The sequence below is a fragment of the Mustela nigripes genome, chromosome 14, assembly GCF_022355385.1.
Source record: "Mustela nigripes isolate SB6536 chromosome 14, MUSNIG.SB6536, whole genome shotgun sequence".
Classification (NCBI taxonomy): domain Eukaryota; kingdom Metazoa; phylum Chordata; class Mammalia; order Carnivora; family Mustelidae; genus Mustela; species Mustela nigripes.
The window spans coordinates 45,424,321-45,446,190 of record NC_081570.1 but is presented as its reverse complement, the minus strand read 5'-3'; the positions used below and the strand labels follow the sequence as shown (position 1 = coordinate 45,446,190).

At 37.0% G+C, this 21,870-nt stretch overlaps 1 protein-coding gene across 4 annotated transcripts in view; it reads right to left on the bottom strand.

The window, feature by feature from the left end:
* PRKAA2 (protein kinase AMP-activated catalytic subunit alpha 2) overlaps window positions 1-21,870 on the bottom strand; it is a 65,138-nt gene that overhangs the window by 11,780 nt on the left and 31,488 nt on the right. For all 4 annotated transcript variants that reach the window (XM_059374881.1, XM_059374884.1, XM_059374882.1 and 1 more), the window contains 4 exons: window positions 5,770-5,863; window positions 4,572-4,716; window positions 2,823-2,910; window positions 1,244-1,468 (listed from right to left, as the gene is read on the bottom strand). In XM_059374881.1, coding sequence (XP_059230864.1) covers window positions 1,244-1,468; window positions 2,823-2,910; window positions 4,572-4,716; window positions 5,770-5,863 — 552 coding nt within the window. The remainder of the gene's footprint in view (window positions 1-1,243; window positions 1,469-2,822; window positions 2,911-4,571; window positions 4,717-5,769; window positions 5,864-21,870) is intronic.

Genomic DNA, 21,870 nt, shown 5'->3' with positions numbered 1-21,870 from the left:
AAAAGAAAAGAAAAGAAAAAAGAACTGTGAACACAAAAGATTTTTTTTTCCTGCTAAGCACATTTCTATAACTAAACTTGGTGCTATATACAATTACACATTTCTTTTATGTAGGAGGCCTGGAGCACTTAAGAAAAATAAACCCCTTCTTGCAGTCTAAGAGATAGGCAGCAATCACATAAAAAACCATGTCATCATTTAAACATTCCAGGAGTCATAGTGTCTAAACAGCCATTCTGGCTTATGAAGATAAGAGGAGAGATTCTAGAAAGATGGCAGAAGAATGTGTTTGTAAATGAATAAACGATGAAATGTTAGGTAAGAATAAAAAAAAAAAAAACCTCTAAGAAACATAACCTGGTAAGTAAGGAGTAAAAGGCAATGCATTATCGTGGCTTGTGTATGCTATATAAAGGTCATATTCATAATAACACCAGCCACTGCAAGTTCCAAGGTTTCTCACATAACAAGAAATCCTTCACAGTGCTAGCAGCTATTTTTGGATTCAAAATCTTAAAAAAACTTTTAATGTTTCATTTCATCAACCATGTGTAAAATACATAAAAGTCAGTCTGTATTACACATAAGATTTATTCAGTTTCTCAGCATATACTACATTCATGGGCCATCTAGCATTGTGTGTACTAAGATGAGTAAGACACTCTCTCTACCCTTATGGAGTTACAATTTAGGACTGGAAAAACACACATTGACATTTGAAATAATAATGAAAAAAAACATAAACAAAATGTGAAAATCACAGAAGTGGAAGCAATTAACTTTGCCGAGGGGAATCCAAATTGATTTCACAAAGGAGGTCATATGTAAGCAGAATTTTAAAGGATGAATGGAAGTCTGTCGGGTCAAAAGAGACAGAAATGGCATCAGAGGCAGTAATATAAATTAGAACATCAAGGCATAAAATACATGTTATGTTTGATGAAGAAGGAAAAGCTGAGTGTAGCTGAAGTGGGTGTGGTGGTAAGTGCAGGAGTGAAACCTCAGAGTAGGAAAAGGAGCCCGCTTAGGAAGGGCCTTAAAGGATTTGCTACCTCAAGGAAAAAGTATGGGAAACAATCTGAAATATTTAAAAGATAAGTGACATGATCAGGTCTGTGTAAAAAGGAAAGCAGAATTCCTATACAATAAGTATTAGAGAGTCTAACATAAGGCAGGCACTCAATTAGTGATACAATTATTAATATTATAAAATGTACATAACAGTAACAAAAAGAAGAATCACCTTATATCTTTGATGGTTGCTCGTTTCAGGGGATCAACCTGCAGCATATGCATCAAAAGAGTGGCAACAGAACGATTGAGATATTCTGGGATATAAAAAACACCCCCTCGGATCTTCTTAAATAACGTAGGTACATGCTCATCATCAAATGGGAGGGTGCCACAAAGAAGGGCATATAAAATAACACCACAGCTCCAGATATCAACCTCAGGACCTGCATACAATCTAAGAGAAAAGAGGACAACACCAACCTGAAATGCAAGTGCCATTTGTTCTCATCCAAGTATACCTGCTTTTGTACACACATGGTGTAGACTCGGTGTATATTCATTTGCAAGCCTTCAATGAAGTCCATGTCACACCTCAACACTCAATGCTTGTTCGCCATAAAAAATTAGTCTCGGCAGTTACTATTCAAGCTTTCCAAAAGAAAATGTTACTTTGTCACAAATTCACAACTTACTATGGTTGGTTTTCTTTTAAAGGAAACATCAAAGTAAATGACCATAAACTTGAAAAAATACTACTATAGTGTTTAGGCTAAATCCTTTTATCACAAAACTATAAGAAACAAAATTGCATATAAAATAGAATTTTCATCCCTGATGTGCCTATTTTAAAGAGTTTCTGAAGAATTAAAGTGCTGAACTAGTCCTGCAGCAATCTCTTTGACAGTATTTGTCCTGTATCATGTTATCCTGAGTATGACTTTTATTCTAATCACTTGTTAGATTAGCTCATGGAACTAAGATTAGCTTTGTTCCACATAACCTATGTCTAGAATATTATTTCTTTTTTCTCTCACCTTTCTGCAGTAGTAAAATGCCTCTGATACCCCACTGACAAATTCAAACCTGGGTCTGAGGTAACAAAGGAAATCTCTACAATTCCAATTAAAAGAATATAAGCCATTTCAAAAAATTGCTGCCCCTCATTTATATCATTTGTGGTACTTGTCCAAAACTCCTATACCTGCTCCTTGCAATAATACCTTTTCTTTATTTTCTCTCAGCGAATTCGGTTAACTTTTTAAATCAGACATAGTCTGTAAAAGTCTTCTGTTTACCACTGCAATCTGTGTAAATATTTTTTGAATATACCAATGAGTAAGTTCCAATCCCTACTTAAACAGTTTAATTTCAGGAATGACAATACTATCCCTGAAAAATCTCATTCTTCTCAAGACAAAACATAAAATTATACTCTATACAGTACCTTATAAAAGAATATATAAATTATTATTTAAGGACAGTGTCTGGTAAGTAAATGATGACATTAAATTTAACAAATGCTTTCTCTTATCCATACTTTTCCAAAATGAAGAAAATCATGATTTGTTTCAGTCATTTTTTTTAAATGGAAGAACTCCTTAAATATACTCATAACAAAATCTAAACCAAATGTTTAAAAAATTGTTTAATATAATTGTTCTCTCTTCAACAATGGAACAATTAAAGGCACAATTTGTTCCTATTATGTTAACAATCTCATCCTCTGAACAGAACATATTTTAATTAAATGTTATTAGAATGAACAAAAGATTATAAAGAGCTTACTCTCTCCACTGATCTACTATTACCTGCCTGAGATGACTTCAGGTGCTGCATAATTTGGAGACCCACAACTAGTTCGCAGAAATTCACCATCTGACATCATATTAGACAATCCTGAAAATAAGAGTAATATTTACTTTGTGCTAGATATTTTTATACATAGACATAGATAAATACATGAAGAAAAATGTCAAGTCTTCAATGTTTTGTATATCATATTTTATAATTATTTTTAAAACAGTGGCAAGCACTTGAGAGACTAGAAGAAGACTATTTCAGAGTGCTTACACTCTGAAAAAAAAGATAACGCACATCACGAATGATTGGAATTAAATTCCTTATCTAACTAAAAATGTTGATTCACTTGGGTCACCTGGATGGCTGTTGGCTGAGCATCTGACTCTTGGTTTTGGCTCAGGTCATGATCTCAGGGTTGTGGGATCAAGCCCCATGTTGGGCTCCATACTCTCAGAAAATCTGCTTGGGATTCTTTCTCTCCCCACTTCCAAGGCCCTTCCCCCAACTGGTGCTCTCTCCAAATAAATTAACCTTTTTTTAAAAATGTTGATTCAGTTCACAAATATAAGGTTATTCTAAATTACATGAACTTTTCCAAACATAAAAGCATCAAAATATTATTTATCCATTTCTACAGTTGAAAGAAAGAAATAGAGACCATTACTTTTTATCCTGTACTTTCAAAGCCTTTTAAAACAATCTCTAAGTAGAAAACAGACATGCTCCAATTTATAAAAATTACATTCCAAAAGCTTTTAGTTTGGAAAGCTTTAATTCAACATAGAAAAAATAATCTATGGGGCGCCTGGGTGGCTCAGTGGGTTGAAACCTCTGTCTTCGGCTCAGGTCATGATCCCAGGGTTCTGGGATCAAGCCCCGTGTCAGGCTCTCTGCTCAGCAGGGAGCCTGCTTCCCTCTCTCTGTCTCTGCCTGCCTCTCTGCCTACATGTGGCCTCTGTCTGTCAAATAAATAAATAAATAATCTTAAAAAAAAAAAAAGAAAAAATAACCTATGGAACCAAAAATCTAGTTGAAGTATCATACTAAAGAGTTTTGTGATTTAGAGAAGGAAGAGAAATAAGAAAACTAGTTTCCTAGTTTTTAGATTAAAGACAAGGTACAGACAAAGAGTTTACATAAGCAACACTGAACTCGGCACATTTCCATCTGTCTTTCTATAACCTCTTACTTCCTAATCCTTTTGCCAAACACCCTACTATGGTACTCTTTCCAGGAATATTTACCCCAGAAACTGTTTGGTGCATTTAAATTTACATTTTGTTTTTTGTTTTATACCTGACAAAAACTCCTATTCTTTCTAGCAAGTAGTTAGATTTTACACTGAAGTCAACCCTTGATCAAATGGGAAAGGCTGTAAGACTTCAAAACTGCACACAAATTTTCAGGTATTTCTCTTTAAGTGCATTCATCAAAGGAAGTGCCCATATTTTCATTAGATTTTCTAAAGAGTTTGTGACCCCTCCCCCCAAAAAAGACAGGTTTTCCTTTAAGAGAAAATGCATATTAAATGGACATACCTTGAAACTGGTCCTCTAAACTTCTCTAGAACCATGTGAATTTTTAAAATTGTGTTTAAATGAACCTAACAAACCAACATGGAGACTGTGCATTAACCCCTTTTTCATGGTATCAGATTTATAAAATTGAAACTGCAAGTTCATAGTTCTTCAATAGTTGCTACTGACACACTTTAAAAGGCAACTAGTTCATTTCTGAACAACTATGGAGTTACATACCAAAATCGGCTATCTTGGCATTCATGTGAGCATCCAACAGCACATTCTCTGGTTTCAGGTCTCGATGAACCACCATATGCCTATGGCAGTAATCCACAGCTGACAGAATCTGCTGAAAGAGCCGCCTTGCTTCCACCTCTTCAACCTAGCAAGTATAAAAGAAGCTACACTAAGAATATTTGAGACATGTACACAGCAAGAGTTTTAGTTTCATAATCAGCCCAAATGTAACTGAGCAAGCTAATTAAATCAGGCTAGAATTCTCAACAAATCAGACAAAGAAATCAGAAACTTGTATTAGAGTTCAACATGTCAATCAATAAGGTTCTTTTTTTGCTCCTAGGCTAGGAAGATTTAATTTTCAATTAATATTACTAAATTTGTACAATGTTTTAGGCAATCAACAAGTAAAACATAATGTAAAACAGAACTTATGTGAAAGTGCTAAGAAAAGGAAATCCTCGAAGCTTCAACATAATGTTATGGAACAGATTTTTCACTGACATCATGTTGGCAATTAAGTGGAATATGTTCCCTAAAATCACTATTTTTTTTAAAGATTTTATTTACTTGCCAGAATGATGGCAAGAGAGGGAATACAAGCACAGAGGTGTGGGGGAGAGGCAGAAGCAGGCTTCCCTCTGAGCAGGCAGCCCCATGTGGCCTGGGATCATGACCTAAGCCAAGGCAGACACTTAATGACTGAGCCACCTAGGGTCCCAAAATCAGTATTTTGAAAGGTATATATGTATATTTTTAAGATTTTATTTATTTATTTAAGAGAGCGAGAGAGCAGGGGGAGGGGCAAAGGGCAAAGCAGTCTCCTCTCTGAGCAGGAAACCGGACAACCCCCGGATCATGACATGAACCAAAGGCAGATGCTTAACCAAATGAGGCACCAGGTGCCCCAAAAGATGTATATTATTTTAAGATTTTATTTTTAAGCAATCTCTATACCCAGTGTGGGGCTTGAACTTACAACCCCAAGTTCCAGAATCTATGTTCCATCAATTGAGCCTGCCAGGCACCCCTGGAAGGTATAATTTTTAAGAAAGAAAAAATGTCTAATATTCTGTATCTTTAGTTGGTCTTTATCACAGAAGCAACCCTGACTTTGAAGATATCTTTGTGGTTTGCTATTTCCTACTATCCTCTTCTTAGCTTAGGGGCTTACTGTACTAGATAATAAATTACTCACCCGTCCATGTTTACAGATGTAGTCAAATAATTCACCACCAGACACATATTCCATTACCATAAAAAAATCTGTTGGAGTGCTGATCACCTGGTATCTTTTTTGTAAATGAAAAAAATGATAAAAAAATGTTAGTTTTTTAAAAATTAAGCTGGTAATATTATTGCTACAATTTTGTATTCCAATGTTTTATAATATTTTAAGACAGCAACAAATTATGTTATCAAAACATCACAGAGATATAAACACAGCCTTACAAAATTCTCTGCTTTCTGAGGTTTATGGACTTCTCTTCAGATCCTTCCTTTCATGTTTACAAAATCTTTAAAATCCTTCATTCTTCAACAACTAAGCATTCATTTCTCCATTTATACAAAAAAATTTTTATGGTCCATAGAGATCAGGTATCATATTTAAACATAATTTAAAAATATTCTTGCTAAGCCTAAATGATACCACAAGAGATTTAATCAGTGAAATGCAGAAAGTGGTCAAATGACATTTTCTCCAACAAACAAAATGTGAAGGAAGGAAAGGGGGAAGGGAAGCCATAGATTTACAGTAAATCAAGAGACATACTGACCTACTGTCAAGAGACATACTGACATACTGATGAGTTTGCAGATTAAAATAGTAATATTTAGGATTTGCTTCAAAATAATTTGTGATGGGAGAAGTAGGAAGAAGCAGATAAAACAATACACTGGCAACTGCTGAAGCCAAATGACAAATACATGAGGCTTCATCACTTTGCTTTTGTATATATTAAAAACATTCCATAATGGGTGGGGCATATGGGTGGCACAGTCAATTAAGCAACCAACTCTTGGTTTCAGTTCGGGTCATAACCTTAGGATCCTGAGATCAAGCCTGGCATTAGGCTCCAGGCTCAGCATGGAGTCTGCTTCAGCTTCTCTCTCGCCCTCTGCCTTTGCCCCTCCCCTGTGCTCCCTCTCACTTTCTCTCTCAAATTAATAAATCTTAAAAAAAAAAAAAAGTTCCATAGTAAGAAATTAAGTAGAGAGATGAATGTATTTTTTTTTTAATTTACTTCTAGGCATTTAAAGCTGAGACCATTAAAAAGTGAGACTCAAAAAAAAAAAAAAAAAAAGGACTCTTAGCTGTATTTGAAAAAAATTTTATTAGAAGACAACTTCCCGGGGCACCTGGGTGGCTCAGTGGGCTAAAGCCTCTGCCTTCGGCTCAGGTCATGATCCCAGGGTCTTGGGATCGAGCCCCACATCGGGCTCTCTGTGAAACAGGGAGCCTGCTTCCCTTCCTCTCTCTTTGCCTGCCTCTCTGCCTACTTGTGATCTCTGTCAAATAAATAAAATCTTTAAAAAAAAAAAAAAAGACAACTTCCCGGGGCGCCTGGGCGCCTGGGTGGCTCAGTGGGTTAAGCCTCTGCCTTCGGCTCAGGTCATGATATCAGGGTCCTGGGATCAAGCCCCACATGGGGCTCTCTGCTCGGCAGGAAGCCTGCTTCCCCCTCTCTCTGCCTGACTCTCTGCCTACTTGTGATCTCTCTCTCTCTCTCTCTCTCTCTCTCAAATAAATAAACAAAATCTTAAAAAAAAAAAAAAAGACAACTTCCCCCCATATATCCAATTTTACCAAAGTTTTAAAAACAAATTAAATACAATTAATGTTTTAACTGAAGGTTACATTTAACACACATAAATGAACAACTGACTGACTTTTTAAATAGTTTTCTTTGTTTATAAAGGATTATCTATAATCTAGTTGATTATAAGCAATATCTAACTTATACTGAGTTACTATTTAGAGACACGAAGTATGTAGTTTTTGCATGGCTTACAGGCACCCAGTGAAGGCAGAAAAGGAGCTGAAAAGTGACCCTGATGTTACCCTTTAGAAGGTCTCAGAAGCAAGAGACCTTTGTGGTAAATTAGTCCACCCAGAATGGGTACCTTTAATTAATATGCACAACAGCAATTTTGTGCTATATGGTGGTTCTGGTTACTATTAAAGAGGAAAAAAAAAAGGGCCAGGTCGTTGGTGATATAACTACATATTGCACATTTGAAAAAAAGACACATCATGTATGAACACTTAAAAAAAGCAAAATATTAAAGGTATAGTATGAAAATGATTATAGTTTCAGAAGAATTACTTCTAATAGCAATCTTCAGTCTTTGGGATGAAAAATGACAAGGTAACTCACTTTATATAAAATAAACTAACATAAATGAGTAATAAGGTTGAAATTACTTCAAATGAACTATGAAAAGGGAATTTTACCTAAGAACTCCAGAAGAAATTGTTCTATAAAAGCAATCTCACCAGGCACCAAACTCTAATTGCAAAAATTGAATTGTGTCAAGCAGGAGTACCTAGTCACCTTAATGTAGGCTAATATGATTTATTAACAGACTTCTCCATCACTTTTCTACCCTGTTACATCTTTGGGACTTATGAGAAAAACAGTGATGAAATTTTAATATATTTAGCTGCTGATTCTTTCAAGTATATCACAGGTCTTCAGTGGATACTGTTGGACTGAACTATTTCATGAAACCTCTAACTCCACAGTAGCCACTGTCCATGTCACGGGCCAATCTAGAGCAATGAAAATCACAGCCAGCCTTACTGACTTGCCATGTGCCAGACACTGAGCTATTAAATAGTGCTATCTACTCTTTGTTGAAAACCTACTTGTCTTGTACTTCATGAGATTGACAGCTCCTCTTTCTACTTGTAGAGCCTACAGCCATTCAGGAAGACACATATTAGACAATAATTCTTTTCAAAAGAATCTGTTCTTCAGTAGTCTCCTAATCAAAAACCAAGAAAACAAAGAGGCAACCCACGGAATGGGAGAAGATATTTGCAAATGACAGTACAGACAAAAGGTTGATATCCAGGATCTATAATGAACTCCTCAAACTCAACACACACAAAACAGATAATCATATAAAAAAATGGGCAGAAGATATGGACAGACACTTCTCCAATAAAGACATACAAATGGCTATCAGACACATGAAAAAATGTTCATCATTACTAGCCATCAGGGAGATTCAAATTAAAACTACATTGAGATATCACCTTACACCAGTTAGAATGGCCAAAATTAGCAAGACAGGAAACAGCATGTGTTGGAGAGGATTTGGAGAAAGGGGAGCCCTCTTACACTGTTGGTGGGAATGCAAGTTGGTGCAGCCTCTTTGGAGAACAGTGTGGAGATTCCTCAAGAAATTAAAAATAGAACTTCCCTATGACCCTCACATTGCACTCCTGGGTATTTACCCCAAAGATACAGATGTAGTGAAAAGAAGGGCCATCTGTACCCCAATGGTTATAGCAGCAATGGCCACAGTCGCCAAACTGTGGAAAGAACCAAGATGCCCTTCAACGGATGAATGGATAAGGAAGATGTGGTCCATATACACTATGGAGTATTATGCCTCCATCAGAAAGGATGAATACCCAACTTTTGTAGCAACATGGACAGGACTGGAAGAGATTATGCTGAGTGAAATAAGTCAAGCAGAGAGAGTCAATTATTATATGGTTTCACTTATTTGTGGAGCATAACAAAAAGCATGGAGGACATGGGGAGTTAGAGAGAAGGGGGTTGGCGTAAATTGGAAGGGGAGGTGAATCATGAGAGACTATGGACTCTGAAAAACAATCTGAGGGGTTTGAAGTGGCGGGGGAGTGGGAGGTCGGGGTACCAGGTGGTGGGTATTATAGAGGGCACGGATTGCATGGAGCACTGGGTGTGGTGAAAAAATAATAATACTGTTAATGCTGAAAATAAATAAATGAAAACAAAAAGATTAAAAAAATAGAACTATAAAAAAAAAAAATCTTCAGGGGGTTCCCATTGCTCTTTGGTCCCAAGTAAATCATGCCCCTGCCTGAGTCTGTATTGTTTCCTCTTTGATGTCCCACCGTTGCCCTGTGTATTTCTTTCTTTCACTTAATTGTACTGCATTTCCTTCTGCCACAGAATCTTTGTATAAGCAGTTTCTGCTAACCTGAATCCCATACCTGACCTGTACTCCGCCCTTTAACAGTCTGCCAGTCATCCTTTCTAGCTTCGCTTAAAGGTCACTTCTTTAAGTCCAAGTCAGCCCTTTTTTGCTTGCACAAAAGCATTTCGTTAGCTTCAGAACATGTGTCTCAGTTTGTGATTAGACAATGATTGGGTGTGGACCTAGCAAAGTATCTGTAATCAAGTAGGCATTTAAGTAAACATATAAAGAAGCACTTTTAAATAATGTGAGCAGATTGGAGGAAAACCAGAATAATCTGAAACAGAAATTACTGCAACAATACGACAAAAATTCAATGAATAAAATGTCAATTAACCAGAATGAGGCTGAGACAAAAGGAAACATGATTTTTAAAATAAAGAAATCCAAATCCAGCTTCATATTGGGACTTAGGGAAAAAGGCAAATTCCAGGATTATGTTCTTAAATCTAGCCAAGTAAGCCAAATTTTTGTGCCCTCCAAAATAATAATAACATTGAAGCATTATAAGAAATCCAATAATGAAATTCATATATATAATACACTAATAAACTAACATGCTTTAAAAATTTTTTTCAGAAACAAGTATTTCTAATTAATAAAATAAAATTCAAATATCCACAAAAACCTCAAGCATTCTCCAGCTGACCAAGTTATATGCATCTTTAGGCAATATATAGCATATAGAACTCGGGAAAAATCTTTCCAAAGTTAGGCAAAAGTCAGTATTCATGAGTATGCCTTTTTGATGGTTATACCCATAGAGATTTCAAAATATTATTTCTATAGCTTCATATACAGAATAATATGTTTCTTTATTTAGAAATCAGTTATTAAAGAAATGTAATCATTATCCTTGGTTCATGGCACCTGTCTTTACTGGTCCTTGAATGGCATACTTTTATTTAGTTAACTATTTTTAATATTATAATAAGCACCTACAAACCCATCACCCAAACAAAAAACCTAGGACCTCAACAATACCTTCCATCTAACCATACAATGGAGCTGTCTTCCCCCTCCCACTGCTTCTCCTCAACCAAGTTACCCATCATCCTGAATCCCCTTCCTGCTTCCCTTGCTTTCTCTTTTATACAGTTTATATATATATACATATGTGTGTGTGAGGGTATCCCCCTGTCTTCATATATATGTAAAATTCATATTCTTATGTATATTTTTATTTTAATTGCTCTTAGCTTTAAAAAAGGGTATGATGTGGGCCCCCTGGCTGGCTTAGTCAGTTAAGTGTCAGACTCTTGACTTCAGATCAGGTCATGATTTCAGGGTCCTGGGATAGAGGAAGTATTGGGCCCCACACTCACCCCAGCAAGGAGTCTCCTTAAGGATTCTCTCTCTCCCTCTCCTCTGCTCCTCCCTCCGCTTGCATGCCCTCTCTCAAATAAATAAATCTTTAAAAAAATAAAAATAAAAAAGAGTATCAGGATATATGTATTATTTGGGGACCTGTTTTATTGAGATTCATCCACATTGTTGTGTCTGCTAGTTATCTGATGTGACCAATGTATAAAATTTCATTGTATTTATTTATCTACTCTCCTGTTAACTGAGAAGCTATTTATTCTTTCAATCTAGGGCTATTTATTCATCCAATCTAGGGCTATTTATTTACCTACTCTACCACTAGAGGGTAAATTGTTGCCACATTTTGCTATTATAATAGTGCTGCTGTAAACATTCATGTATGCGGCAAATTTTCTCTTTGATATATACCTATGAGTGGAATTGCTGAGTCATAGTTCATGTGAATGTCCAATTATAAGAGGTAATGCCAACTATTTTCCAAAAAGATTTGAGTAATACTAAAATCCTTACAAAGTTTGTGGATTTATATTTTCTCCAACTCCTGCAAAATATCATACACATTTCTTATTAAATGCTCACTCCTGCATCCTGTCCATTTTTATTAAATTGATCATGCTTTATTTATGCATGGATATACAGAATAAATCAGTATCTTTTCTAACACTCTAGAGTACAAGATTATTAATATGCCTTGATGATTAACTTCATAAAAAGTACGTTTTCAATCAATTCAAACTGAATGTGGCTTTCAGACACTCTGTAAGGAGATCTGTATATATCTCTAAAAAATAATCGCCTTAGGGGCGCTTGGGTGGCTCAGTGGGGTAAAGCCTCTACCTTCGGCTCAGGTCATGGTCCCAGGGTCCTGGGATCAAGCCCCACATCAGGCTCTCTGCTCAGTGGGGAGCCTGCTTCCCCCTCTCTCTCTGCCTGCTTCTCTGCTTGACTGTGATCTCTGTCAAATAAATAAATAAAATCTTTAAAAAAAAATCACCTTAAAAAATGTATGTGTATATACCTGTGCATACTACTATCATGTACAAACGTAACAAATCATGAATGTCATCATATATCCCATCAGGTTTCCTGATTAGCTTTTATAATGCTTTTCTGGTATTTGTTTTAATATTTTGATTGAATTAGGATCCAACTATAATCTATACATTGTAATTGATTGACATATCTCATGTTTCTTTTAATTTATAGGGCTGATCCTCCACCTGTTTTTTTTTTTTTTCCTCATGCATTCATTTGTTGAAGAAGCCGGTTGACTTGTCCTGCAGAGGATTCCATGGTCTCATTTGACTGATCCATCCTCTATGGCAACATAAGGTACAGTTTATAGCACCCTCTTAGATCTACAGACTAGATCAGATTTCATTTTGATTTTTATTTTCCTTTGAAAGACTAGATGGTACTGGGCACCTCCAAGCAAAGGCATATAATGTCTGTCTTTTTTTTTGAGGAATTAGCAGCTATTGCTGATCAGATCCTCAATTTATTAATTCACAAGGAAAATTTAAATGCTGGCCAATTTGCATAGTCTGATAATATATTATGATCTAAAGGAAATCCTCACTCAAAATCTCCTTCCTCAAAAACTCCACTGTCTCTGAAGTACAGGCCATCAGATTACACACCCAATACCTTTTTTTTGTTATAGTCATCAACCTAACTCTCCCCACTCCCTTTCATTCTGACTTAATGTCTTTTTCCCCCATTGCTACTGTTGTACATGATACACACATGGATGACCTGTACAATATATGGCCTCTAGTTTCCTTGACCGCTTCATCATCCACCATACCCAGCCACTCACACCATGGTCATTTACTATCAAACAATAACTCTTCCAATTATTCTTCCTACCTACTAAAGGACTTGGTTTCTACAATTAGCTCTTCTTTCTCCTGTACCAGTCTCTCCATCTTGACCAAAGTATCCCCTTTGGTGTACAAGCATTCTATAACATCTTTCATCTTAAAAAAAAAAAAAAAAAAAAGACAACAAGCCCTGTTTAGAACCCACATTTCCTCTCATTACCACTATTTCTCTCTTTACCTTTTAATAAAATTCCTGAATTGCATATTATTACTAAGTCCCCTTCTTCAGCTCAAATTCTCTCCTAACCCCCTCAAAACAGGATTTTGCTTTCATCATTACAATAAACTGGCCCTTTGGAAAGACACTAGCAACCTCCACCTTGCCATATCTAATGGGTCAATTCTCAATCTCATCTTACTCAATACTCAGCAGTATAAGGAACAGCTAATAATCTTTCTTTCTTCAAATATATTCTTCACTTGGCTTCAAGATACCATATTCTCCTGGTTTTCCTCCAACCTCTGAACTTTTCATTTTCATTCTCCTTTGGTGGTTCCTCCTCATCTTGGACATCTTAATATCATTACGCCCTAGAGATCAATCCATAGACTTCTTGTTTATCTATACTCACATCATTGGTGAGTATTCAGTCTTCAGACTCTAAATATCTTAAGTACCACCTACATGCTGATGACTTTCAAATTTATCTCTATCTTAAACCTGTCCCCTTAACTCTGGAGTCATATATTCAATAACCTATTTATAGCTCTACTTAGATGCCTAATAAGTATCTCAACGTCACAAAACCAAAATCAAATTCTTGATACCATCCTCTAATACCCCACACCTCAAACTTGTTTCTCCCATAATCTTCTCCATTTCACTTAATAGCAACTCTATTCTTTTCTCCCCAAGCCAGATAACCATGGAGTCAATCACTGCCTTCTCTTTTTTCACAACCCTCATCTAATCTCTAAGCAAATAATGTTACCCTACCTCAAAAGTATATAGGGAAGATAGTTACTTCTCAACATCCTCCAGACTTTGCTCTATTCTAAGCCAACAACTCTTCTACTCCACAGTACTGCAACTGACTCCTAATTGGTTTCCCTGCTTCAATATAAGTCAGGTCATATCAGACCTCTGACCAAAACCTTCTAATGGCTTCCCATTTGGCTCAGAGTAAAAGCCTAAGTCCTTACAATGGTTTATAATACCCTACAAAATCTGGTTCCCCTTTATGTCTCTGTCCTCATCTCTTAGTACAATCTCTTAGTACAATTCCCCCTAGATCACTTTGCTCCCTTGATCTCTCCACCTCAGAGCCTTTATGTTCCCTCTATTTGTTATTTTCCTCCTCCAGATAATCTGCATGGCATATTCCCTCACCTTTTCATGGTCTAACTTACAATTTATTTTACTAACTTAAGTTTCATTATCTACCTACTCATTGCCTCTCACCCCCCGCCGCCCCATTATACCCATACACGTGAACAGAAGCTCCAGAGCAGCAGAGATTTTGCTGTCATCTTTTTGTTTGCCAGTATATCCCGAGTGACTCAGTGGTGTCATTTGCTAAATGAAGGGATGAAAAAGCTAAATTTCTGGACTCGCCTTCCTCCATTTTCCTACACATATTCTATTGGCCAGCCAAACAAGACAGCTGCTCCCAACATAGCATGTTCTTTATATTTTCATTATTTTGCTCTTATTGTCCTCATAGAACCATCAGGGCTTTGTTCAATTGGCACCTCTTTACTTATATATGCTGTAAGTAATTAGTAAATACCTATTACTGTACTAGGTGCTAGGGACATAAAGATGACATCTAATATCTCCATTTAGACGTCTAATAGGATTCTCAACTTAACATGGCTAAAACAAGTATCCTTAATATCCACCTGTACCCCAACATGACTCTCCACCATTCTTCCTACCTCAAAAAATAGCCTCATTATCAGCACTTAGTTGCTCAAGCCAAAATACAAAATCCCATTGCTTAGCCTCCCTCTTAAAAAACAAAAAAAAAAAACCCGAAAACCTCAGTTACTTTATTAACCTCAGTAACTCATTAACTTAACCTACAAAATATTTATATTGAATCCATAGATTTCTCTCCACTTAGACCAGTGGTATCAAATAGAACTTTCTACAATGATAGAAATGTTTTAAATAGCCTTACAATAGTCATTAGCCACACATTGCTATTAAACACTTGAAATATGGTTTGTTTGACTAGAGAATGAAATATTTTAATTGATTTAAATTTATGCTACATGTAGCCAGTGGCCACTGCACTGGACAGCACAAATCTATAGACTGTCACTTTGGTTAAAGCCACCATAATCATAATCTCTTAGTTGGACTACACGACAACAGATTCCTAACTGGTCTGGTTCCACTTCTGCCTCCATACCCATTCTATACTATAGTAACATCATTACACTAGATGGCTAGATCTTAATAATCTCTCAGGTTTTAGCTCAAACTCTACCCCCCCCCCCAGTGAGGCCTTCCCACAACTTAATCTGAATTAGGACTTACTGCTTGCTAGTCACACCCTAGAACGGTAGTACTACCTTTCATTCTCCTCAAAGCACTTATCACTGCCTAAAGTAATGCTGTTAACTTGCTTACTCACTATCTAGAACTGTTAGATAGATCTAGAACAGAGGCTCCATAAAGGCAGAAACCTTGTCTTTCACTATCATATGCCCAATGCCTAGAACAGTTCCTGTTAGATACTAGGTAATCAGTAAAAGTGTGCTAAATAAAAGAAAAAACAAACATAATTCCTGCTTCTAAAGAACTTGGTCTTGTGGGGGATACTAATAAAAACAAATGAGCAAGCGCAGAATAATGTCTAGGGCCTTAGAAAGGCTGACTACTGTGGTACACAGACAATGATGCCTAACACAGACTTACAGAGTCACCTGTAAAGGCTAAGACCTAAATGGCAAATTGGAATTAGAAGCTTAGGGAAACGGAGGTGTGGGAAAAGCTTTCTAGGCAGAAACAATAGCTGAAGGACAATATGCAAAAGACAGTGGTGACAATAAAAGCAGAAAGAAATAGACTAAGAAGATATTTAGGGAAAGGGGCTGCAGAACTCAATGATTAATTATATGTACAGATGAGAGAAACAGAATTAAAGATGAGCCCCAAGTTTTAGGCTAGAAAATTGCATGAATGGTATTGTCACCTAAAACAAAACAAAACATTGGGATGCCTGGGTGGCTCAGTCATTATGTATCTGACTTCAACTCAAGTCATGACCCCAGGGTCCTGGGATTGAGCTCAGCCTCAGGCTCCCTGCTCAGCAGGAAGCCTGTTTCTCCCTCACCACTCCTCATTTAGGTACCCTCTCTCACTTCTCTGTCAAGTAAATAAATAAAATCTTTAAAAACAAAACAAAACAAAACAGAACAGAAAAAGTCTGGGAAAGAAAAAAAAGTTCAATTTAGTTTCAAATGATTCTATGACTTAAGAAGGGAAACATTCAATAAAGAGTTCAGTAAGTGTGTTCAGGATTCAGGAGAAATAGCTGGCTCAGAAATAATAGTTTTGGAAATCTTTAGCACAAAAATTGCAAAAGACAACCATCATAATAGATGGGGTCAACCAAAGGTGGTTCACTAACATTACTCTAGCTCACAATGCTGACATGCATCAATATTTAATGGCTATGAAGATAAAGAGGCCCATAAAAGAGAGTATTAAGAGGAGAAGAGAATGAAAAAAGAAAATCAGAACACTGTGATGTTATAGAAACCCAGAGAATACAACATTTTAAGGAGGTGATGGTGAACAATGTTAAAGAGCTGTCTACAGGTTGAGTAAGATAAAACTTTAAAAAAAGTGAACAGACAAAACTAGGTCTACCAAATAAGTAAGTACTAATCTTCTGATTCGTTGAAGTGAAGTTCTCTAAAGCTGGAAAAGAACAGCAACTAAAACCTAAACGCAGCAGAAGAAGAGAAATGATAAAAATCAGAGTAGAAATCAATGAAATAAAAAGCAAAAGAACAGTAGAATATCACCAAAACTAGAAGCTGGTTCTTTGAAAATTTAATGAGACTGATAAACCCCTGGCCAGAATTTTCAAAAAGAAAAGAGAAAGGACCCAAATTAATAAAATCCTGAATGAAAGAGGAGTGGTCCCAACCAACACCACAGAAATACAATTATAAGAACATATTATGGGGGGGGGGCACCTGGGTAGCTTTGGGGGTTAAAGCCTCTGCCTTCAGCTCAGGTCATGATCTCAGGGTCCTGCGGTCTAGCCCCGAATCAGGCTCTCTGCTCAGCAAGGAGCCTGCTTCCCTCTCTCTCTATGCTTGCCTCTCTGCCTGCTTGTGATCTCTGTCTGTCAAATAAATAAATAAATAAATAAGAACATATTATGGGCAACTATATGCCAGCAAATTAGACAATCTGGAAGAAAAGGATGCACTCCTAGAGACATATTAAACTACCAAAACTGAACCAGGAAGAAATAGAAAACCTGAACAGACCCATAACCAGCAAGGAAATTGAAACAGTCATCAAAGACCCCCCAATAAACAAGAGCCCAGGGCCAGATGTACAAAACATTTAAAAAAGAATTAATACCTATTCTTCTGAAACTGTTCCAAAAAACAGAAATGGAAGGAAAACTCCAAAATCATTTTATGAGGCCAGTATTACCTTGATCCCAAAACCAGACAAGGAGAATTACGGACCAATATCCCTGATGAACATGGATGCACAAACTCTCACCAAAATACTAGACAATAGGATCCAACAGTACATTAAAAGGATTACTCACTACAACCAAGTGGGATTTATTCTGGGCTGTAAGGTTGGTTCAACATCCGCAAATCAATCAATGTGATACAATACATTAATAAAAGAAAGAACAAAAACCATATGATACTCTCAGTAGATGCAGAAAAAGCATTTGACAAAGTACAGCATTCTTTCTTTTTTTTTTTTTTAAAGATTTTATTTATTTTTATTTGACAGACAGAGATCACAAGTAGGCAGAGAGGCAGGCCTAGAGAGAGAGGAGGAAGCAGGCTCCCCGTTGAGCAGAGAGCCCGATGCGGGCCTCGATCCCAGGACCCTGAGATCATGACCCGAGCCGAAGGCAGCGGCTTAACCCACTGAGCCACCCAGGCGCCCCGACAGCATTCATCTTGATCAAAACTCTTCACACTGTACAGAGAGAAGGTACATACCTCAATATCATAAAAGCCATCTAAGAAAAACTCACAGCAAATATCATTCTCAATGGAGGAACTGAGAGCTCTTCCCCTAAGGTCAGGAACACAGCAGGGTTGTCCACTATTACCACTGCTATTCAACATAATACCAGAAGTCCTAGCATCAGCAATCAGACAACAGAAAGACATAAAAGGCATCTGAATTAGCAAAGAAGGAGTCAAACTCTCACTCTCTGCAGATTTTATGACACTTTATGAGGAAAACCCAAAAGACTCTACCCCAAAACTGCTAGAACTCATACAGGAATTCAGTATCAGGATATAAAATCAATGCACAGAAATCAGTTGCATTTCTATACACCAACAATAAGACAGAAGAAAGAGAAATTAAGGAGTTGATCCCATTTACAGTTGTACCCCAAACCATAAGATGCCTAGGAATAAACCTAACCAAAGAGGCAAGGAATCTGTACTCATAAAACTATAAAGTACTCATGAAAGAAATTGAGGAAGACACAAAGAAATGGAAAAATGTTCCATGCTCATGAATTGGAAGAACAAATATTGTGAAAACGTCTATGCTACCTAGAGCAATCTACACATTTAATGCAATCCCTATCAAAATACCATCAACTTTTTTTCAAAGAAATGGGACAAGTAATCCTAAAATTTGTATGCAACCAGAAAAGACCCCGAATAGCCAGAGGAATGTTGAAAAAGAAAAGCAAAGCCAGTGGCATCACAATTCCAGACTTCAAGTTCTATTACAAAGCAGCAATCATCAAGACAGTATGGTACTGGCACAAAAACAGACACATAGATCAATAAACAGAATAGAGAGCCCAGAAATGGACCCCCAACTCTACGGTCAACTAATCTTCAACAAAGCAGGAAAGTATGTCCAATGGAGAAAAACAGTTTCTTAAACAAATGGTGTTGGGAAAATTGGAAAACCACATGCAGAAGAATGAAACTGGACCATTTCCTCACACCACACACAAAAGCAGACTCAGAATGGATGAATGATCTATATGTGAGACAGGAATCCATCAAAATACTTGAGGAGAACACAGGCAGCAACCTTTTTGACCACAACCAAAGAAACTTCTTCCAGACGCATCGCCAAAGGCAAGGGAAATAAGGGCAAAAATGAACTATTGGGACTTCATCAAGAGTAAAAGCTTTTGCACAGCAGAGGAAAACAGTCAAAACCAAAAGGCAACCAACAGAATGGGAAAAGATATTTACAAATGACTTATCAGATAAAGGGCTAGTATGCAAAATCTATAAAGAACTTATCACACTCAGCACCCAAAGAACAAATAATCCAATCAAGAAATGGCGCCCAGAAGAGGCGCCTGGGTGGCTCAGTGGGTTAAAGCCTCTGCTTTCAGTTCAGGTCACGACCCCAGCATCCTGGGATCAAGCCCCGCGTCAGGCTCTCTGCTCAGCGGGGTGCCTGCTTCCCTTCCTCTCTCTGCCTGCCTCTCTGCCTGTTTGTAATCTCTGTCTGTCAAATAAATAAATAAAATCTTTAAAAAAAAAAGAAATGGGCAGAAGACATGAACAGACATTTCTGCAAAGAAGACATCCAAATGGCCAACAGACACAAGGAAATGACAGATGTTGGTGAGGATGTGGTGAAAGGGGAACCCTCCTACACTGTTGGTGGGAATGCAAGCTGGTATAGCCACTCTGGAAAACAGTATGGAGTTTCCTCAAAAAGTTGAAAATAGAGCTACCCTATATTACCCAGCAACTGCACTACTGGGTATTTACCCCAAAGATATAAATGTAGGGATCCAAAAGGGAAGTTTTACCCCAATGTTTACAGTAGCAATGTCCATTATACCCAAACCATGGAAAGAGCCTAGATGTCCATTGATAGATGAATGGATACACACACACACACACACACACACAATGAAATATTATGCAGATTTCAAAAATGAAATCTTGCCATTTGCAACAGCATGGATGTAACTAGCTGGTATTATGCTAAACGAAATAAGTCAATCAGAGAAAGACAATTATCATATGATCTCACTGATGTGTGGAATTTGATAAACAAGAGGATCATAGGGGAAGAGAGGAAAAAATGAAACAAGATGAAACCAGAGAGGGAGACAAACCATAAGAGATGCTTAATCTCAGGAAACAAACCGAGAGTCGCTGGAGGAAAGGGTGGGTGGGAGGGATGGGGTAGCTGGGTGATGGACATTGGGTAGGGTGAGTGCTGTGAATTGTGTAAGACTGATGAATCTCAGACCTGTACCCCTGAAACAAATAATACGTTTTATGTTAATTTAAAAAAAAAAAGTGAAGTTCCTTAAGAACTACAGGGAAGAAAAGAAAACGAAGACAAAAATCAACAAATTCTAGTTCATGGGAAAGTTTGGAGTTTCCTTTGATTCCTGTTTACTCTTTTCAATTTTCTCCCAGTGGGATTGTACAATTTGAGTTAATAGAGAAATCATGCAATAAATATCCTACATTCTTGGTTTTTGGTTTTCAAGCTTTCTTGCTAGAGAAACTAGAGGCCCATTCTGTAATAAGGGATTATTCTTGGCAGTTAGTCCAAGACTGCACAAAACAAACAAAACCACTAAAAGGATCAGGTCTCTCTCCCTGTTTAAATCACTAACACTGTTAGAGGCTATGCCAGTAAGCTTGTTCTATAGCAAGGATACATGAGTACTTTTTCCTTTAATTCAGTCCGCAATTAAAGAGGCAATCTGGCTGAATGGATTAAGCCCAAGGCTGGAAGCCAAAAGCTTTAAACATTAAATTCACCTCTGCTAATTACTTTCTGATCAACCCTGAGAATGTTCTACATCTCCCTCACAAAACAAAATAGCAAATAGTTAAATAATTCTAAACCAGAATAAGATAATTAGCTAAACCAAAATTTGAAATAATAATTACAGAAATGAAGTCAAGAAAACACTGGTAGATTTGACATAAAAAATAAGCTTTTAAATCCTCATGACAGTTGCAACTGCGTACTTACAAAATTTGATTTGCATTTATAGGAACAGAACAGAAACTAGGGCTCATACTCTAAGTGGGCAAAATTTCTCTGGGGTCTTTCAGGGTTGGCATTCTAAAAAGGATGAGGTCAAGAAACAAGACAAACACAGAGATCTCTCCCTTCACACTCATTCTGGCATGTAATACTTTTAGGCTGGCTTTCCAGCTTTCTCCTCTTATAGAAGTGGCTGCTCAGTAAGGAAGAGCAAAGAGATTTAGCTTAGAAGCCACTCAGTAATCAGAATCAAGTCATTATTAACATGGAGTCGAAGTCAGATATGAACTGTTTTGAGTAGGGGGAAAAACAGTTTAGAATCCTGCAAGTGGACTGAAGTGAACTGAAAGCTTGTAAGTTACCTATTCCTACTTTAAGCCGATTGTCATCAAATACCAGGCATTATACCACTGCAGACACATCCCCATTTTAAAATTAAGGAAACAAAGAATAGGAGAGGTGGGTTACCAAGCTAGTAGCATAATTCTTATGCTAATCTTAAAAAGTCTGCATATACATTTTCTGGATCATCTGGAATATAGGTCCTAGACGATAAGCTTGTAATCAATCATGCACTGCCATGATCAGAGACCTCATTACTTGTTTATGTTGATGAAGTGAACTTCATATGAAGAGGACACTGAAGCTGTTAGAATCCCAGCTACCCAACAGCAGAACAAGCCCCTCCAGAAAAAGCCTTCTTGAACAATTAGGCACATATATA